This window comes from Cyprinus carpio, chromosome A12 (genome assembly GCF_018340385.1).
Source record: "Cyprinus carpio isolate SPL01 chromosome A12, ASM1834038v1, whole genome shotgun sequence".
In the NCBI taxonomy this organism is placed as follows: domain Eukaryota; kingdom Metazoa; phylum Chordata; class Actinopteri; order Cypriniformes; family Cyprinidae; genus Cyprinus; species Cyprinus carpio.
In genome coordinates, this window is record NC_056583.1 from 17,289,238 (window position 1) to 17,309,272 (window position 20,035).

At 34.9% G+C, this 20,035-nt stretch overlaps 1 protein-coding gene across 1 annotated transcript; it reads right to left on the reverse strand.

Annotated features, from left to right (window-relative positions):
- Positions 1 to 581: 581 nt before the first annotated feature.
- rab40b (RAB40B, member RAS oncogene family) lies at positions 582 to 19,308 on the reverse strand. Its single transcript, XM_042767918.1, has 6 exons — positions 18,721 to 19,308; positions 5,836 to 5,896; positions 5,089 to 5,149; positions 4,112 to 4,189; positions 3,253 to 3,475; positions 582 to 1,629 (listed from the first exon to the last, which is right to left on the reverse strand). The coding sequence occupies exons 1-6, from the start codon at positions 18,884 to 18,886 to the stop codon at positions 1,358 to 1,360; spliced, it is 861 nt and encodes a 286-aa protein (XP_042623852.1). The 5' UTR covers positions 18,887 to 19,308; the 3' UTR covers positions 582 to 1,357.
- Positions 19,309 to 20,035: the final 727 nt, after the last annotated feature.

Genomic DNA, 20,035 nt, shown 5'->3' on the forward strand with positions numbered 1-20,035 from the left:
AACATTTAAATGTTTATATTGTGAGCTATTTTATTTATTTACCCTTTTTCACTTTTTTTTATCTTTTTCTAGTTTTTATCTGATGTTGGCAGACTTAACATAAACAAAAATACTAAGCGAGCCTTCAAAGTTTGGCTTCAAAAGAACATAATTTGTTCAAAAGAAGTGGGGGAAGGATTCTGAAATCAGATCACTTCTTGGCTTTGATCTGGATCAAACCTTCCGTGTGTGTTTTTCAAAACTTTTAGAATTAGGGAGAATTGGTATTCCTTTGATCTAAAAACATAGATGCATTTATATTTTGTATTTGATTTAACAGTTACAGATGAAATGTCGGGTAAAATACATACATATATATATATTGTCCCAATAAAATAATACTCCAAAGAGCTGTTAAAATCAAACAAAAATAATATATTCAATTTAAAGGTTAATTTTTTTTTTTTTTCTCTACCACAACTCTAAAACCACACAGTTACAGTAGACTACTAATGTAGGTAGAAATTTCAAGACCACCTACAAGAAAACACCGCCCTCTAGTGAACATAAGGACAGAAGATAATAAAAGACGACATGACCTCTTGATTTTTCACTGATCTTTATTTAAAACCTGATATGATAGCATGTTAGAAATTTCTGTTTGCCTGCAGTGTAAATTAATCTGAAATATTAGAGTTGTTTTCAATGTGACAAATGAAGCCACATTTTAATCTTTCACGTCTTTGGTGTGTTTCCCATATAAATGTATTGTTTAACAACAATATTGGTCACAGATCAAGTGTATCACAATAATTAAGAATGTAATAATATAGTATCAAACAAAACAAATTATATACACAATACAAAGAGCTGCGTCTCAACCTTGACTCTCTTAGCTCATGAAAAGTGTTTGAATAAAAGTATTAAAGGAAATTAAGCTGGTATTACTTGTCAGTAAGGTCCGTTTTGAAAGTGATCACAAAACAGGAAAGCTGTCTGTTTCTCCTGCTGGCTTGGTCCAAGTTCAGTAGCAAAAAGAGTCCTCCACAGGAAAATGCAGTACCATCAATACATTTACAAGACAAAGAACTTGTATATTTAAACAATGCAGAGCATTATAAAGGCTTGGTAACACTTAGAAACAGATCCTCTCTCTTACATCTATCTATCCAGCGATCACAATTTCGATATGGCCAGGAGGATATTTTAAATAACATGTTGATCAAGTCTGGTCAAACACTTAATATATCAAAGACCTCACAGGCCACAGTTGTCTCGCTTGTTCTTATTTATTGTAAGACCATGGTGATTTTGAACACTAGCTCCTTGTTTAAATTGCATTGTGAGTGTGTATTGTAAATACAGCAACTGCATTGATCTATGAAATCTTGCAGCTTGTCCGTGTGCAGTTCTGGGATGGACTCAGTGGCGGGTAGATGATTTTGGATTTTTTGGTTCCGTTCCTTTTTTTAGCACTACTAGCTATGACCGAGTAGGAACGGCCGTGCATCATCCTGGCGTTGAGACCATTGGCCATGGAGAAGGACTTCAGATGGCTCTTTAAGGCAACAGGAAGGGGAAGTTTGTCCACAAGGTGCACTGGAGTGCAGGAAACGATAGAACGACAGCACAGGTCCTGCAGACTCAACACTGGACAAAAGAAAAGAACAGGATCAGGTTAAATGCAACTAGAGACCATAAAAACATCCTCAGTTCACAAGTATGGAAAAATGTTAGATATTATTTCTTCATAAAATACTGCAGGAATTCAAATCTGTCATTATATGGTTTATAATCAGCAATGTTTGTCTTTAAAGGATGAAGTCATTCAATGGAAACTTCAATGGAAAGTTGTTTTATCATATTGCTTGGCCTTTAAACAATCTCAAGTCAAAATAAACATATGTTTTATTTAAACGCTTTAACCTAAGCTAAGTAAATGTTTTCATATCGATTGACCTTGTTCCTAAAAGCATTTTTCTAACATAAACCAAAGCTATGATTAAGAGCTGAAATGTGCTGTGTGGGCAGCTGGCTGTTACATTGATATTTGAACACTGGGTGTCTCCGCTGTGAGCAGCATAATGTCTTAAAGCTTTGCATACTTCAGGTTTCTAAAGCGTTCCTTTGGCCTATACATAATTGCAGCATTGGTCTGAGGAAAAAAACTTGTATTGCTGTTGCTTATGTGGTCATTCTCAGAAAAGGCTCCACTAAAAGGTCTGCATTATTCTATAACAGCGTTCCTTAATGCATCATTTCATGTAAGAAGCATTTATGATGAAGATTTTTTTTATTCCCGGAGAGAACATTTCCAACCTCAACAACATAATGAGTCATAGGGAGATGTTGATGGAAGTGTAGTGAAACAAGACAGCAATGGTTTTGTTGTGAACTGCTGATGATTGTAGAGGTTTAACTGTCTTTTCTCTCTGTAATAATTCTTAAAATAAAGATATAAAATAAAAAATATTTTCACAGAATGATACTGTTTGGCAATATAATATAATACAATATAATATAATATCTGTTTTTTATAATTATGCCTGTCAACAACAATTCAATTACAAATTTCTTCTTTAACACATATTATTATTTATTTTATTTTTTTAAAAAAAAGATGCGTTTCTGTAACTACATATAAGCATATGAGTTTGAATTTCACACTTCCACTAAACATATGAATTCATTCCTGCACTTAGTTTCTCAATTATGTTAAGTAGGATATTTTGATTGTTTAAATTATTTTTACATTCAGATTACACAATATGTGTAAACATTGGCAAAAATTGTGTTCCCAATCTTATAGTATATCTTAGTGTTTATTTTTTTGATATTAACATGTTTTAGGTAACTTGTAATGTAAAAAGATGACAATGAGAAAAATGAGAATGATAATAAGAAATGTTATAATTTCATAGGAATATATTTTTTAACCTATTCACCTCTAGTGACAACAATATTCTTACTAAATATATATTTCTTGTAAAAAAAAAAAAAAATAAACTGTTTTGTAAAGTGACTGAAATGATCCTGAAATGTTTATTTACAAGAAACAATCAAATACATATGATAATTACAAAATGTTATTATTCCACTTTCCATATGTTTTGTGTTATTATATTTTCAAAATATTACATAGCTACAAAAGTGAACCCCCCAGTTAGATAATGTCCATATCATACATGTCTAAATGTAAAAGACATAGCCGTATTATAAATAAATGATTTATTTTAATTTTTTATATGAAGCCTGACCGTAGAGGCTTTTTACCTTTATTGGGTCTCCAAAGTCGCTCCATACCATGCCTCATGAGCACAATTCGGGCCAGCTCAGTGAAGGACTCAGTAATGTTGAAGTTACAGAGAGGGCTGACCTCAAAGAATGTGACGCCCAGTCGCTCTGCGAAAGCCTGGGCGTGCTCGGTGGTCACCTGACGTTTATAGGCCAGGTGAAGCCTGTTTCCCACCAGAATCTTTGGAACACCTGGTGCATGCTGGGTAAAAACAACAACAACAACAAAAAACCTTCAGGACATAACTGGTTTGCTGATTTGTTTTATATTATTATGTCAAGACAATCACTTTAATAATAAAGCAATTTTGAAAGAAAATGCTGTGTGCATCATCAAGCTACACATATTAGTTACAGAGCCTTTGTTACTATCATGTATTATTGCAATGATTATAAGTATATTTGTTGTTAGTGAGTTGCATAACATGCACATTTCCTGAAAAACAGAAATACACATCTATTTAGGGCTGGGCGATGTATCACATGCAATTGTCACGCGCATTTCGTCAGTAAAGCCGGTTCCCTGATTACCGCTAAATCGCCATCACCTGCTTTCAAATGGAGCTGCATTTAATATACAGAGCCGTAGATCACTGAAAAGCTACGCAATATCGCGTTCATTATCGCAGATGAATCGCCTTGCGATAATTGTGACAATTGCATGCGATACATCGCCCAGCCCTACATCTATTTTATCACTTTCTCAAGCTTATGTTTTATTCAATGAAATTCAAAAGCCACTAGTATGAGCTCACGTCTTTTTATACCCTTAATCATAATGCACTGCATATTTAACATGCTTAATACTGTAACTACAGTAGTTTTGACCTGATTTTACCTCATCAATCTCTTTAATCCATCTGTCGATGCCATCAAAAGACCACCGGTTTGTGATGTCATATACAAGGATAACACCCTGTGAGAAACAAAATTTGTTAAAGACAGCATACAGTATGTTAAACTTTAATGCACTTTCAATTCAAAATGAAAGAAAAAATTGAGACCATAAGCTTTTGAGATCGAATTAGATGATAAATGTTTTTCAAAGTCAGGGTGGTACTGGACGTGGTGTTATTTAACATCTCATGCAGTACGTGACTAAATTTGTTGGCAGAGATGTTTACGATGTAATGTCAATACAGAATGTGGCTTTGCTCCAAGAGTTTCTGTTATTAGGATATCTGTGTTTGCCAGAGCCAGGAAATGTCATGTCGACAACACCAGTCCACTCCGATTTATAGCATACCACACTTTCAACAGGAACTGCTAGTCATTGGGTGGAGTGTTTAACAACTGTCTGGGAACACTGGGATTTCAGAGATATTTAAAAGCCCATTTCCTAAAGTCTCTTTGCATATGATATACAATGGGCTTACACACAACCACACAAATGATGTCTGATGAAAATCATAACAAAATTGAATAGCAATTATGAAAAATAATAATAACAATTATAAAGAAAATAATGAAAAATAAAAATATTTTTAAATATAATTTAAATTAATAACTTTTTTAACATGAATAACTATAATTATAAATAATTAACAAGATTTTTACACATTACTTAAATTATCTACATCTAAGACAGCTATTCACAAACTCACAAATGGTGACTGATAAATCATGTAAAAATATTTTACATTTATTATATTTACATTTATGAATAAAACAATTAAAAATAACTTAAGATTTTATTTAAACAAATTCAAATAAATTATTATAAATATTCTTATATGAAATATATTAATTATAATTATAAATAGCTACTCATTGTATTTTTCCATACAGTGTTTTTATAATTTATTGCCGTAATACCTGTGCTCCTCTGGAATATGAGCGGAATATGGTGCAGAATCTGCCTTGTCCTGAGGTGTCCCTGCAAAAAAAGAAAACAACACATAGGGTCCGCATGACAAAGAACACATTCATCTTACTTCTGTTCTTCAATACTTCTGTAGCTATTGTCTTTGCCTCTGCCTGGTGGCATGAGGAGCTCTCTGTGGTTGGTGCCAGGGCAGCAGACTTTGAGTAGGAGCAGTGAAATGAATCATTCACCATCCAGGGATGAGCGCAGCACCAAGATGTGCCAGTCATGTTGTAGCGGGAAGGGCTGGAATATCACAAACACTCTGCTCTAAAATGTTTCGTCTGTCAAGGCCAGATTATCAATAATTGATTCCAGACTCTTGCAAAAAGCTCAGCTCTCTTAAAATGCGCCAGAATTTATAAACAAGTTCTAGGCATGGCTAGTGGGATTGACTTGGCTGAATTTTTTATCGGAAGAGTTTGTTGAGGAATGCTGTAATTAACATAGCCAGACGTTTGGCATGTTCACTTCATATTTTGGAAACCAACAGGACTTTATTGAGTGTACACAGGCATGATGAACTGGAGGGGGTGATCTTTAATCTCTCTTCATGCTCGGTTTGAGTTCAATAAGATAATAGGAGGAAATCAAGTTGAAACTTTAAAGTTCAACATGTATTTCTAGGAACTGTCAGGTGCTGCAGTCATGGGTTTCCAGTTTAAAAGGAAAAGTAACTGTGATGTAAAGCTACTCACCAAAGCTGGAGCTTGACTCTGCGTCCATCGAGCAGTATGGTAGTTGTCTTGTAGTCAATTCCTACAAGTGAAGAAGAATAACAAAATTATTAAAGGTGAAGTGTCTAATTTCTGCAGCACCAGTATCACCAAGTGCAACTGCAAAAATAATGACTGTTTTCAAACGTGTTTCCTGTCTGCAATTGGTAAAAAAAAACCCAGACAGTACCTCTCCAAATTCACACTATTGGTTGAGCCAGTCAGGCAGGTTAGAATGTTCACATAACACAGTAAACATTAAACTATATGTACATTAAATTATACTATAAGCAAAAATAAATAAATAAATAAATAAATACACATTTAACCTTAAACAGTCAAAAGGGGGTCAGTAAGATTTTTGCTAGTATGCATTCAACAATGATCAACAATGTCTTTACGTGTAAAGTAAACTATGTAATTACTAATATCTTCTGGTTGGTTTTTAGCATGTTATTACTATATGTGGTAGGTAGTTCTAGGCAGTTGGTTAGTGGTCCGAGTCAAAAGATTCCACTTCCAAGTCTAAATTATATTCTGGTCCCTACATACGGCTATTTAATTGTCTGCCAGGCAAAATGTATTTTGTTCAAGCAGATAACAAACAGTGCAGGATGAATTACGCAACAAATTTGAATTAATACTTAGTGTTAGGACTTTTTCAAATTCCTAGTATAAGCAATAATAATGCCTTAGCAAACACCACTAATAATAAGAACCACTGAAAAATGTTCCAGGGAAAGTGTTGCATATTTTGTTCAAATAAAGACTAAATTCTTTCACTCCTAACCAATATTTGATTTACAATGTCCCTCTTTTGATCATGCATTTAGGTGACAGCAACTATGATTAAGTGATGTCTGCTGGTATGAACATGACACTCGAGGAGGATGCCTGGGCTGAGATTGGAAAGCTTTAGTGTCACCTCTGTGGGGGTTCCAGGTTGCACACACATATATACACACTGGTATTCTGAATGCTCTTTATCCTAGGGAATTTCAGAGCCCATCACACATTCCACTGCGATGAGAGTGAAACCCAACACTGTGAAAATATACATGGAACAACTGGGAGATTCCATTAAAGTGACAGAAAGAGGATTTGAAAACACCATCAATGTCACTACAGAATGGAACCAAATGAACCAATCACAATCCCAAGTCACCCTGTGAACTGTGAGGTCACTTGGTGAATTACAGCATATCCAAAGGTATGCACTAATGGTGAGGTTTAACCCTCATGTTCTGCACATTAAAAATTAAGTATATCAGGTACTAAGTCCTCAGTGAAAACATAATGCATTAGTTCTATAAAACTATTATAAATTATAAATGCAAAAAAAAAAAAAACAACAAAAAAATTATTTGTAATACAATAGGCTATTATTATTATGCTTCAGATAATATCTGTTAAATTGATTTAATTAGGAAATTCAAAAGGTTTGGGTCTGTAAGGTATTTTTTTTTTTTTTTTTTTTTTTTACGTTTTATGCTCAACAAGGCTGCCTTTATTTGAGCAAATATAAAGTAAAAACAGTAATATTGTGAAATATTATTACTTTTTAAAATAAGCATTTTCTATTTTAATATATTTTAAAATTAATTTATTCCAGCAAAGCTGAATTTCCAGTACTGAAATTATTCTAATATGTTGATTTGGATGATAAACATTACATTATCATTATAATAAATATTTAAAAACAGTTGTACTGGTTAATATTTTTGTGGGTACAATAATAATTTTTTTTTTTTTTCACAATTCTTTGATGAACAGAAAGTTCAAAAGAACAGCATTTATTTGAAATAAAATTTGTTTTGTAACAATGCAAAAGTCTTTACTGTCACTTCTGATTAAATGTATTTGTCATTGCAGAATAAAAGTATTAATTTCTTTAAAAATGGTTTGGTTGAACAATAAATGCTTAAGTTAATTAGATGACTGTCTTAAGTACAAAAATATATTTTATCAAATAAACATGACCAGCACTTACATCATATTTTCCACCACTAAATAAATCTTTTATCAAGCTTTTGATAAAAGACTTATTGTGAAATAATTAATTCAAATATTGTATAACACCAGCTCTCTAGTATTTTTTTTCTTTATAAAAATGTCTGCCTGTAGGATGCAGTCTTCCTGTTTGTGTGGGCAAGCTCTGATTCATCCTGAGAGATTTTTTCACACTAACTCTTTCTGTCTCCCCGCACAATTACCCTGCTCTGCACCTCTCCTCGCCTCCCTCACAGCAACCAACAGAGAGCCATAGACCTTTTCTGATGGGATGACACATATGCTGGATCAACAGGAGTAAGTGGACGAGGATGAAGCCTCCGTGGATAATAGTGTTCAAAATTTAAAGCTGAGGGAGGAAACAGTTCCTAACACTTACTGATCCACTTCAAGTCACGAAATTACACACAAACCAAAAATACTGCAAGCTGCTTTGTGGCCTGTGGAGACATCGTGGTTGACCTCAAAAAACATCAAACAGATCAGTTGGATTTTAAACCAGCATAATTAAACTCACATAGACCTCAGCCAGGGTAGACACCACAGTTAAAGTTATTTCTCCCTCATTAAAAAATAAATATATAAATAAAAATAAAAATAAACAAATAAAAGGTACATTTAAACATTTTTTATATCATGAAGACCCACATGTAAGTAAAGACTGGAGTTGTATCAGTACCAAAATTGGCTGATACTTAAGTTCTATATTAATTTGCACAGTCCTCCCAAAATTATATTTTTGTCAGCATTAACTCATCTTAATGGCATTCCAAACCTGTATGCATCTTCTAAAAACAAGATAGATATTTTGGAGAATGCTGATAACCAAACATTTTTGGTTCCCGTTGACTTCCATTGTATTTTTTGTCCATGATACACAGTATAATCAATATTCATTTTAAGATTTACTTTTAGATTCTCAATATTATATTTAACAGTGTTATAAATTTATTAGTGTTTTTAAATATTAACTTAAGAGTGTGTTAGATAATAGCAAAAATGATCTAAAAAACCAAACAAACAAAAAAAAAAAACATCCATACAGAAAATGAGCATGCAAAAATAAACATTCATCACCACAATATTGACTCATACCAACAAATTACAAAAACCTCTAATACTGGCCAATGACCAATATGGTGCCGATAAGCAATACATCCACAATCAGGAAATATTTGCTTTCAACACTGCAAGGTGAGCGTATACGTCCAGTATAAGGTAATATAACATTTACAAAAAAAAAAAAAAAAAAAATTGAAGTGTGTTGTATCGTCTTACATGTGATCGAAAATCATACTGTTCTACTACCATTCATAGCCTTGTTTTAATTTGTGCACAATTCAATATGCCGTCTACCCTGATTAATCTCCACAGGCCTTACATAAACTAAAACACACTGAGCAACAAATCAGCCTGTACGTTATTTATTTATAAGACAGTGGGATAAAGGTTTCAGTGGCACAGAACTGATTTCTGTCTTGGAGAAGAACAGCTGCAAGGCTTCAGCTGTCACTGTTCCTTTAAAACCAACAGTCAATAAACTCTTTTCATCGTTCAAACAAACAAGTGGCTTGAAAGGTACATGAAAGTGTTTTTAGATAAACATCATAATGTTTTATCACCAGCAGAGCCTGGCTGGATCCTCATTCCCCTCGGCTCGGCCGCATTTCAATCAGCAGTTGGAGAGCACAGTTACGTAAGAGTTTTGGCCAGTTGTAATAATCTCTATAAACAGAAATTCCAACAAAGACGTCTGCTGGCAAGGTTGTTAGGCAAGAGCTCTCCCCGTCTAATCATAATGGAGTTTATCGACCATGTACATACAGTACGCACTTATAAGGATTTTTGTGAGTTGCTCCCAAGGTTACAATACAAAATAAATACACAAGTTATAAAATACGACAGAATAGGATGTAGAATATGTTCTGAATCTAGTAAGCAAAAGCTCCAGCAATGGTCTATTAATTGCTTGCACACCCAATGTTTTAGAAACTGTTTTCCAAGTATTAGCATCCTGGCAGAGCTGTTTACTGGCCCTACAGGGGCTATATTTTTTCTAGAGAGTATGTAAATGAATGTAGTATGAAGTCACTTTCACAAGCCTGCAGTGGGATATTAAATTTTCATCACTGTAGCGCTAGAAAAGAGCAACTGTTTAAAGTTAACATGAAAATAAAATTGACCGTTTGCTTTGTTACCGTACATCCCTGATCTGAGTTATTAATCAATGCACCTTTTTCCAAAAATAAGTTTGTTGTCATAATGATTAATCAAAATTCAATAATGTTCTCATACTCTGAAACCACATTCCTTCTTTGTTAACATCAGGCTATTCATTCTGGTTTGGGAAACACACTTTTCACAATCTACTAAAGTCCCGTCTTGCTCAGAAATACGTCATATTACTAAATTGGGTTGAGAATGGCAATTCATGTTGACTATAAAGGAATAGTTAACCCAAAAAGGAAGATTTGCTTAACAATTTACATATCCTCAAGCCATCCGAGATGTAAATGAGATTGTTTCTTTATCACAACAGATTTGGAGAAAATTAACATTACAGTACTTGCTCACCCCCTGCAGTGAATGGGTGCCGTCAGAATGAGCGTTCAAACAGCTGATAAAAACATTACAATAATCTACAAGTAATCCACAGTCAATTAACCTCTTTTCAAGTGAAAATATCCATATTGTAATTAGGGATGTCAACGATTAATCAATGATGAATTAATTGTCTATAAAAGATGCAATCTATTAAAGCAAACATGGTCGATTAAACGGTTTGATTTTGGGCTGCGTGCAGCTCATGGGCAAAACATGTGCGAGTGGCTGTGAGTGATGGTGACGGTATATAAACGCATCAACATTCATTCATAATGTACAAATTAAGCTTTTAATGTGATTTAAACTTTAAAAGTACATTAAAATAGAAACAACACAAAGTTATTCAACATGGAAAGCAATAGAAATGTAGTAACTAAGTGATTTCCCCAGACAATTGTTTCATATTGTGTGCTTTGCAGGGCTGCGGGACACAGGACAGAAAGGCTATCAACTTGTTAATTCGTTCCTATGACCTATTAATTTGTGGCAACTGTCCACGTCTTATTAATTTGTTCTTTAAATAACCCATGATTTAACTGAAATAAGGGAACAAATTAATAAATCAAACAAATTCTTAATTCATGAAATCTTTAATTTCTCTTCCCGCATGTTTACCACAGTAAGAGATGCAAAAACAGTTATTAAAAGTGAAAGACAATAAAGTACACCTGTGGAATTAGAGGGTTAGACGGTGAGAATTTAGGAAAAGAAACAATGCCTAAATATTACTGAATTTGGGGAAATTTGTGACCAACCGTCAAACCAGAACAAAGCCGCGTAAATGTAGGCAATGGGCTAGAACGCATCCAAAAGCATAGCGAGGTAACATTTTCCAGCTAACCAATTATTCCTCTAATAAACAAAGCTTTTATACCACACTTGTCATAATCAGAGCTTATAATTTGTAAATAAATAAATGCTGGATTCAAAACAGCAATTAAAAGACACTGTGACCGACACTGACAATACGTTTTGCTGGAGCATTCAATGATGTCACTAAAGGGTGACGCTGAGCATCGTTCACAAGTTTCTGCATAGACCTAACTAGTCTAGGGCAGGGTTTTCAAGCCCTGGGACAAAATGGCATGCTTTAAGGAAAATGTATAGCCTATATAAGTAATAGGCCTAACATAAAAATAACAATTTGTTTTCATAAAAAAAAAGAAAGAAATAAAAAGAAGTGTGGCGGCGCTTAATAAGTTCATGTAAAAAAAAGGATGACAAAGCGCATTCTGTTTGTTTGCTTTATTTTACAAGAGCACAAATCTGTTTTTATTGTAAGTGTGCTCAAATGAAAGTAAACTCTTATGCGGATTATATCTTACTCCAAAAAGTGTTTTTTTTTTTATTTTTATGTCTCAGCTGTTTCGATCGCGCTGGCGCCTAGTATTCTAGCAATTCAAACTTACATTGCAGTTCATTATCAAAATAATGAACTGCGACACTAGGACACGTTTTCTACGTGTATTTATGCTTTGATTTGAATGAAAAGAGGGCATCCGTGCCGTACGGCTGACACAGAAAAGCGTACGCTGTTTGCGTTCAGCAGATATTCTCCAAAATGGCACTATGGTGATGTGGAGAAAAATTGTTGAATAAAGTCGTTATTTTTGTTTTCTTCGCATACAAAAAGTATTCTCGTTGCTTTATAACGTTACAGTTGAACCACTGATGGCAGATGGACTGTTCTGACGATGTCTTTCATACTTATCTGGACCTTAAAATTGTCATTTAGTTGGCAGTCAATGGGACAGTCACAAGACTCCCGGTTTTCATCCAAAATAACTTAAATTGTGTTCCAAAGACGAACAAAGCTTTTATGGGTTCGGAACGACATGGGGGTAAGTGAATAATTACAAAATTTTCATTTTGGGGTGGAGTATCCATTTAAATGCCTGAGCTGTCGATTTAAATATTTGCCCTCTGGTGCTCCTATATAGACGTAAGAAGCATCAACACCACACCTAATCACTAGTTAGATTATACTGCATTCATGTTGTGTCAGAATAATAGTGATGTCCGATTAGCGAACAAATCGTTGTATTAAACTGGTTCTTAGTGAACCAGTCAAACCAGTTCACAGAATCAGACTGAATCGTTTGAAAGAGTTTACGTCTCCATTAAACACTAATCCACAAATTACTTAATTACTTAATAGATAAATAATAGAATACAAGCATCTGATTTGAGCACCGATGATCTGATGATACTGCGCATGTGTGTAATTTTTCAAAAAGATGTGAAGCATGTCTTATTTTGTTGAACATCAAAAGTTTGATAATATAAAACATACTAGAAATAGGTTTATGACTTAATTACGGTCTTAACACTCTAGGAGGATGTATTTGGCTTGGCTGCATTAGTTTTTGAAACAATTGATGGAGCAAAAATGGCATCTTTTTTATGACTAAATGCGATTATCACTGATATCAATACTGACGTCTCTAAGATTTTTTTCCTCTTATATTTAACCATTGACTATAGCCATTCAACATTACAGTAAATGAGAGCTATCAATTTTAACATTTATTTTTAACATTTATTAGACTTTAAAAAATATAAAAATTATAATTTAAGTGAACTTAAAACAATCTTCACATACACCCTGTAATACAGGGGTGATACAAGTGATGTCATGTTAAATTTCTCCAAAGCTGTTGAAGAAATATGTTGATGAAGAAACAAACTCATCTACATCTTGAAGGGCCTGAGGCTGAGTAAATGTTAGCAAATGTTTTTTTTTTGTGTGTGTGTGTGTGTGTGTGTGTGTGTGTGTGTGTGTGTGTGTGTGTGTGTGTGTGTGTGTGTGTGTGAACTATTCTTTAAAGAATATAGTAATATGCCTATCCAAGCAATTAAAATACTATTTAAAGGCTCTTGGTCTAAAGATGATTTTGTTCCTATAACCCAGGGGTCGGCAACCTTCTCGGCATGACTTGCCATTTTTAATATTTCTGGTTAACCACTGTGCCAACAGCTTACAGTGCAACAGCAACAGTGCAAGTTAATTCTCACACTTTAATAGTATTTATAGCTCCTAACAGACTGTGTGACTATGATAAGTTATTACCTCAAAATTTACGTATGTTCACTCTAAAAAACGCTGGGTTGTTTTTTCAACACAAATGCTGGGTTGAGACCGATGAGTAGGACGTTGGGTTGAAAATTGGTCTTGATCATAACCCAGTGGCGCTGGGTTGGGAACGCGGACGTGAAAGAGAGCACGCACATCACTTTAAATTCGGACGACACCAGTGCGAGAAGCCACCATTTTCTCAGCGTAAAAAAGAAGAGAAATGAGTGAAAGACATTATGGTAAGTAAAGATTCAAAATGTAAAGTTATCATTCATTGTTTATGTCTGGGAGTATTTTGAGGTTTCATGAAAGGCGGAGATAAAAGAGCTTATATTGAAAAATACACGGATGCAGTTTTAGCCTCAGAAACGGAGGTCTTAACGGCCTCTTTTACTGAACGGAAGAGGTACTTTTACTATAACGTCTGTGAGTGTCTTATGTCATATTTACATAAGATTTTACAATATCTGCACTTTTTGAGGTGTTAACAGACAGTTATGGTTACGGTTACACTCATGTTAATTTGTTATCTTATTTTTTGCGGTTAAACTGAATGTACTTTAGTTTCCTAAAGGAAACTGATGTTATGTAATAAAGACTAGCATAATTATTTTGAGGCTGTTAAAGTGGTAATTGTAAAAAGTTATGTTTTGCATGTAATATTTCAGACTTGTTGAGCTTGTGTCTTCATTGTGCCTGCGCCGGGAGTTAACTAACGTTACACAGAAGCCTGCTTTTGTGAGGAGGAGGCGATTTTCTCAGCTTCTTCAGAAGAGAGGGAAAGACGGTTTTAATTCAAGTAATGTAAACTTCATAATTCCATCATGTTATAATTTTTTTTTTTACTAAGACTAAAAGAATGTTTGTTTTTGTAGATGTTAAACGCCAGAGACTAGATAACTTAATTCTTTTGAGACTGATGTGAGTTATTTTTAGAAAATAAATTTTTCTGTAGTCTCCTGCCTGTTTACTTCACATTTTGATGCAACAACAGTGTGATTAAGTGCTCATATTTCATGAAAACCATTGATGTCTGTGTTTTTCATTGCAGAACTCAAACCAACTTTGGAGATGTCTGATTTGGAGAGTCATCATTCTTGGTCTTCCTTTCTTAAAGGAACAGTTCACACAAAAAATAATTTACTTGCCCTCATGTCATTCCAAACCTATAAGACTTTTGCCTGTCTTTACAACACAAATGAATATATTTTTAATTTTCTCATAATTTTTTGTTAATCCATTGAGAGTCTAAATAATCTGTATTTTCAAGCCTCATAAACAGAGTTATTGTAGAAGTAATCCATTCCGATATTTATATATGAATAAATCTTAAAGTTGCCATGTGTAAAAATTGAGGTAAAAATATCCAAAAAATGACCTACACGCATCAAAAGAATGAGAAGAAATAAGGGCGATGATGTCATTAAAAAAATGTCACGTTATAGTGCTGCAGAGATATCAACCTTAATTAGCATTAGCATTACTAGCCACGGCCCGACAGGTGTCGTAATACCAGTTTCGGCCATGGGAGGCGGTATGCGGGCAACATAACCACCAGCCAACCTGCAATACACGAATAACTCGCACGGCTTGTGGGCGTACTTGAACCTGATGTCAATCGTGAAACAGTTCAGTTCAGGGAAGAGAGCGGAAGGATGGCTGAAGCCCTTGGCAAGAGACACCTACCACCACCACCCGCGCTCGGAATCACAAATCAAATCCGATAAGAAAAGGAGACGAGCCAGAGTAAACATCGGCATTGCTTTCCATCGCTGGAGACAACTGATGGACTTGAAAGAAATGAGGTTCGACTCCGAACTTGCAACATTTCTTTTGGATTGGTAAGTAAGATGCTGTTAGTATTTCGCTAGAAGTTTGTTTTATATGTTTGCGTATTTATTTTCGGGAAGTTATAACATAGAAATGTATCGAAGGCTGTTCGATAAACGTGCTAATGTTTGCGATGGCTAACCGTAGCTGCGTTTGATAATTAGCTAGCTATAATTTACCCACAGATCCGATCCGGTTTTCACCTGTTATCTACCAAAGCCCATCTCTACCAAGCTGATGCTAAAATGTAACATTACCTAAGAAGCTTGAAATGTCTTTGATGATAATGAACCCGAGAAAGAGAGAGCGCCCCGGCCGCGCGCGCACTCACTCACTATATTCAGAGCGGTCAAGTTTTTGAAAGCGTGTGAAAAGAGTCAATTGCGTGTGTCTCACGGTGAATGCTTGAGAGTTGGCAGCTCTGGTTACGTTGGTTGGCGCTAGCTTGGTTGATGTTGACAGAATGCTGTCTGTCAAATTAATTTAATTCAAATAATGTGTATATACAACTCAAAATGTAATATGAACAAAACGAATATGAACATATTCACTGGTAAAGGTGAAGGGGAGTAGCTTGAAGATGTCATGTTTCAAAATCAATTGACATCACCCAACGTTCCTCTGCAGTTAAAACGTCCTTTAGGCTTCGGCTATGGCTCTAGGGTTGTTGTGAAGGTAGGGGCGGAGCATAGAGACTATGCCGTTTCTCGTTTTGTTACTCTAGAGTAGACCAATTCACTTTATTGAGGCATACTGCCCCCATCTGGTATGGAATGTGGAGTATGACTTGATTCTTTTGCCAGACATTACACATGGCTCCTTTAAATTATATGATAGCGAACATGTCTGTTCAAAAGAAAATACTGGTCTCCCAGACTAGCAATGGAGGACAAAAATTAAGAGAATATTAAATATATTTATTTGTGTTCCAAAAATTAGCAAAGTTTGTATGGGTCTGGAACAACATGGGGAAGAGTAAATTATGACCATTTCCATTTTTTGGTGAACTAACCCTTTGAAAAGCAGCCCTCCACGTACACAACAATTTGTGAGGTATGTGAATGTCATGTCTGTTTTAATGTTTCAGTAAAGAAGTAGCTTTCTAAAAGCAATATTTATTCAAACAATATTACATGCCCTCACACTAGTGCTGCTATTGTAGCATTCTAGAGCGCTGTGGTAGACAGAGACATTAAACAACCACACAAAGTGTTGAAATTATAAAACAGACTATTTACCTATCCTTACTGATGTGAATACACCTCTATCTGAAAATGGATAGAGTTTAATTAAATGTTTTCTTTTTTCAAAAGTTTTTCTCTTTTTAGGCCACTGATGAAGAACAGGCGGTGACTGGGATGAATGCTGGTCAAAGAAGAGAATGTCCTTTCCCCTAAACTGATGCAACAGTGGTTTAAAAGGAGGAGGCTGCCCTGGATGATGTAGAAGATGTCACATGCTGTGCTGATGGGGCTTTTTTATGACTACATCAATCATGCTAAAGAGATCATGAAAATTGACAGTGATGCATGATCTGTATCCATAGTCTATGAAACAAACTGTAAGTGTATAATTTGTAAAAACAAAATGTTAAATGCTTGTTCTGTGTTGTTTAGTAGAAATGGAGTTTACACTCTGTCATTCATACACATGCTCACATACTTTCACACACACACACACACACACACACACACACACACACACACACACACACATCTGTTAAATGTTATAATATCAGTGTTAATGTTGTGGTTTATTTGTGTACTGTCATGCCAGAATAGTTTGTAAAGAACTTAACTAATTGTACAATTATTGTATAATAATGTTTTTGTATATTTTTCTACAGTATATAAAATTTACCAAAAAAGTCAAATTTGATCTTAAAGTTATATTCAACAAATGTCCAATGCTTTATTTATAAAGTCAGTAACTGTTAATGCCATACTCTTCTGCATTTCTACTTACATGCATGCTATTTTTTGACTGTTTTGTCTTGTTTTTAATAAATATTTACCTTTTGATAGTTATTATTTATGTGTAAAGGTGATTTTAAAATGAACAAGATTTGTAGGTTTAATGCCTAGCTCGATTTGGGTTCATTTTAGCCTAGCAATGTAGTAATTTCAAACCATAAAAAAAGCAACCCAGCATGCTGGGTTAAACATAATAACCCAACTTGTTGGGTTAAAATAACCCAGCGCTGGGTTCATCCCTTTTTGACCAAGTGCTGGGTTGCCAAAATAACCCAAATTGGATTGTTTTCAACCCAGCAGTTTTTAGAATGTAGTTTTCCCTATTGCTTGTGTGCCAGCGATTATCCCCCTGCATGCCACTGTTGGCACGCGTGCCGTAGGTTGCCGACCCCTGCTATAACCTGTTGCCCCTCTTCTATAAGTGGCTGGCATTCCTTCCTCAGCTGCTTGGATAAAAGAGTACACAACTGTGCAAACCACCCAGATCTCAGTCAGTCTCTGAAGAGGTTGGCTGTCAATTTACTTGCTAAATCGCTACAGTGTAATTTAAGCTGTTAGAGACTTGCAATGTTCATCAGACTTTGGACTTTGCCCAAATCCAGTGACATTTAAAAACGGCATATGTAGTGCATTGTTCTTTCTGTTCAAACATGCATAGAGTAAAAACAATAAAACAGCATTCTGGAGAAAATATGTAAACTATTAAGAATTAAGAGATGTAAAGGACTGTCACATCGAGAGCTGGTTGCTACGGAGTTAATATTCGATATGCAAGACATTACATACATGTAAAGATGTTGTGCTTTGTTAGTTATGTGATAAAAGCAACTTGTTTGCATCACATAAAGAATGCTGTTGGCCTTATAGGCAAGACACATGAAAAATATTTTGTTTAGCTGCCTGTGAAAGCCCAAAGGGGGGTTCACTACAGTTGATTTTGTCCTCCGGGAAGAGTTACTTTTTCCAAAACAGGGAGTAACCAATAACTACAACTACTGCTGAGCTGTAAATAAGAGCTGGACAAACCAGGGCTTGATGTGATCTTGGTGTTTAATATATGTGGCATAATAACTGTTATAATAAATTAAAGATTTAAAATAAATGTAATACAGATGGTGATCCCTTGTTTTCAGTGTATAAAGATTTTTTGTTAACATTGCCTAGCTTGACAACATTTTTGGTGACAAAACAACTGAAACAGTTCTCAATAAGTGATGTACACATGATGCTTGTTAGTTGTATTCTGACTTTCTGATCATCATGTGTATGATAGAAATGTTGAATAAACTACAATCCATGATAATAGATTTATTTAGAAATGCGCAGACCGACTAAATTTAGTTTCATTTGTACAGTACAGAGATCAAAACTTACCCATATTGTATCCATAGGGTGACTCACTGGACCCATCCTGTAGACTGGCCAGTATTTCCCCTTTCCCAACATCACTGTCTCCCACCAGCAGGAATTTCAGGAGGAAATCATAAGCTTTTGCTGGGCTGCTCCTGTGGTTCATCTTCACATCAGCCCGATGACCCATTCTGGTACATCATGTAACTGTCCTTTGATGGACTTGTGTTAAATATCTCAGAACCAGTGCAACTTAACAATGTAACGTTAGTTGTTTTAAAAACAAAGCTACATATTCTTCACTAGTCTTTTCTGTGTTTAAAATGTCATGTCCAGTACAACACTAAAGCTGTCCTTTTGTTCAAAGATTCTGGTTGTAGATCCACTGATGCTGTTGCGTCACATTAGTAGGTAAATAAAGACCCTCATACGTTTACAGTATAGTAGCATAAGCCAAGTAACTTCTTAAAATTGACTGTTTATACTTATAAAAGAAATGTTAATCTTTATAAATCACTCCTAATGCTTTTTCACCTTTACATTTCGAGCAAACCTGGTCCATTGAGCTCACTGCCACGATCCCTCTCTTCTATCAGCCTCCCTAAACAGAAAAAATGTGAGTTTATCCTTAGAGTTTCCTTGATTGGTTCCTGTGTGGAGTTGCTAGGGCAGCTCTGCGCTCTCATTGGACATTTAGCGCGTCCATCAAATCCCACAAACGCCCTTTTTGGTTTGGAGAGGGTGTGGCTAATCTGCTGTTTTGATCCCATAAACGCTGATACCAGATCAGAGCCCGTATGTTCATCCATTTATGTTTTGTCGCGCGGGAGGTTGCTCAACTGATTCTGCGTCAGCTTTCCAGACCGCTTCAAGCGCGTGCTCGGGTTTGTTGTTTTCCGGGGCACGAAGAATGACGTAGCGTTTGAATGACGTAATTTGATTATTGTAGTTTCTAAACAGGTTATTGTAGTTTCTCTCTTCTCCTTTTTAAAATAGCAGCAATACATTGAAACTATATTTTAGTCTGATAATAAAAAAGGCTATCAATATCATCATTATTTTTTTTTTTACCGTGGTTGTATTTTGCATGCTGTCCCTTGTATCTTTGATCTGTTGGGCTTTCAACCTTTATAAATCCAGTCCAGCCAGACTCTAACACTATTATAACTTTCATTAAGAACAATCCCTTGCATGACTACATTATATAATGATTTACAAATCAATATTTAAAAAAATAGAAATTAGTTAATAACTAGAAATTATATAAAATAGTTTTTATGTATCATATATCAACTGTGATATATGTTTGCATTATATTAAAGCTTCTTCTGGTATTAAA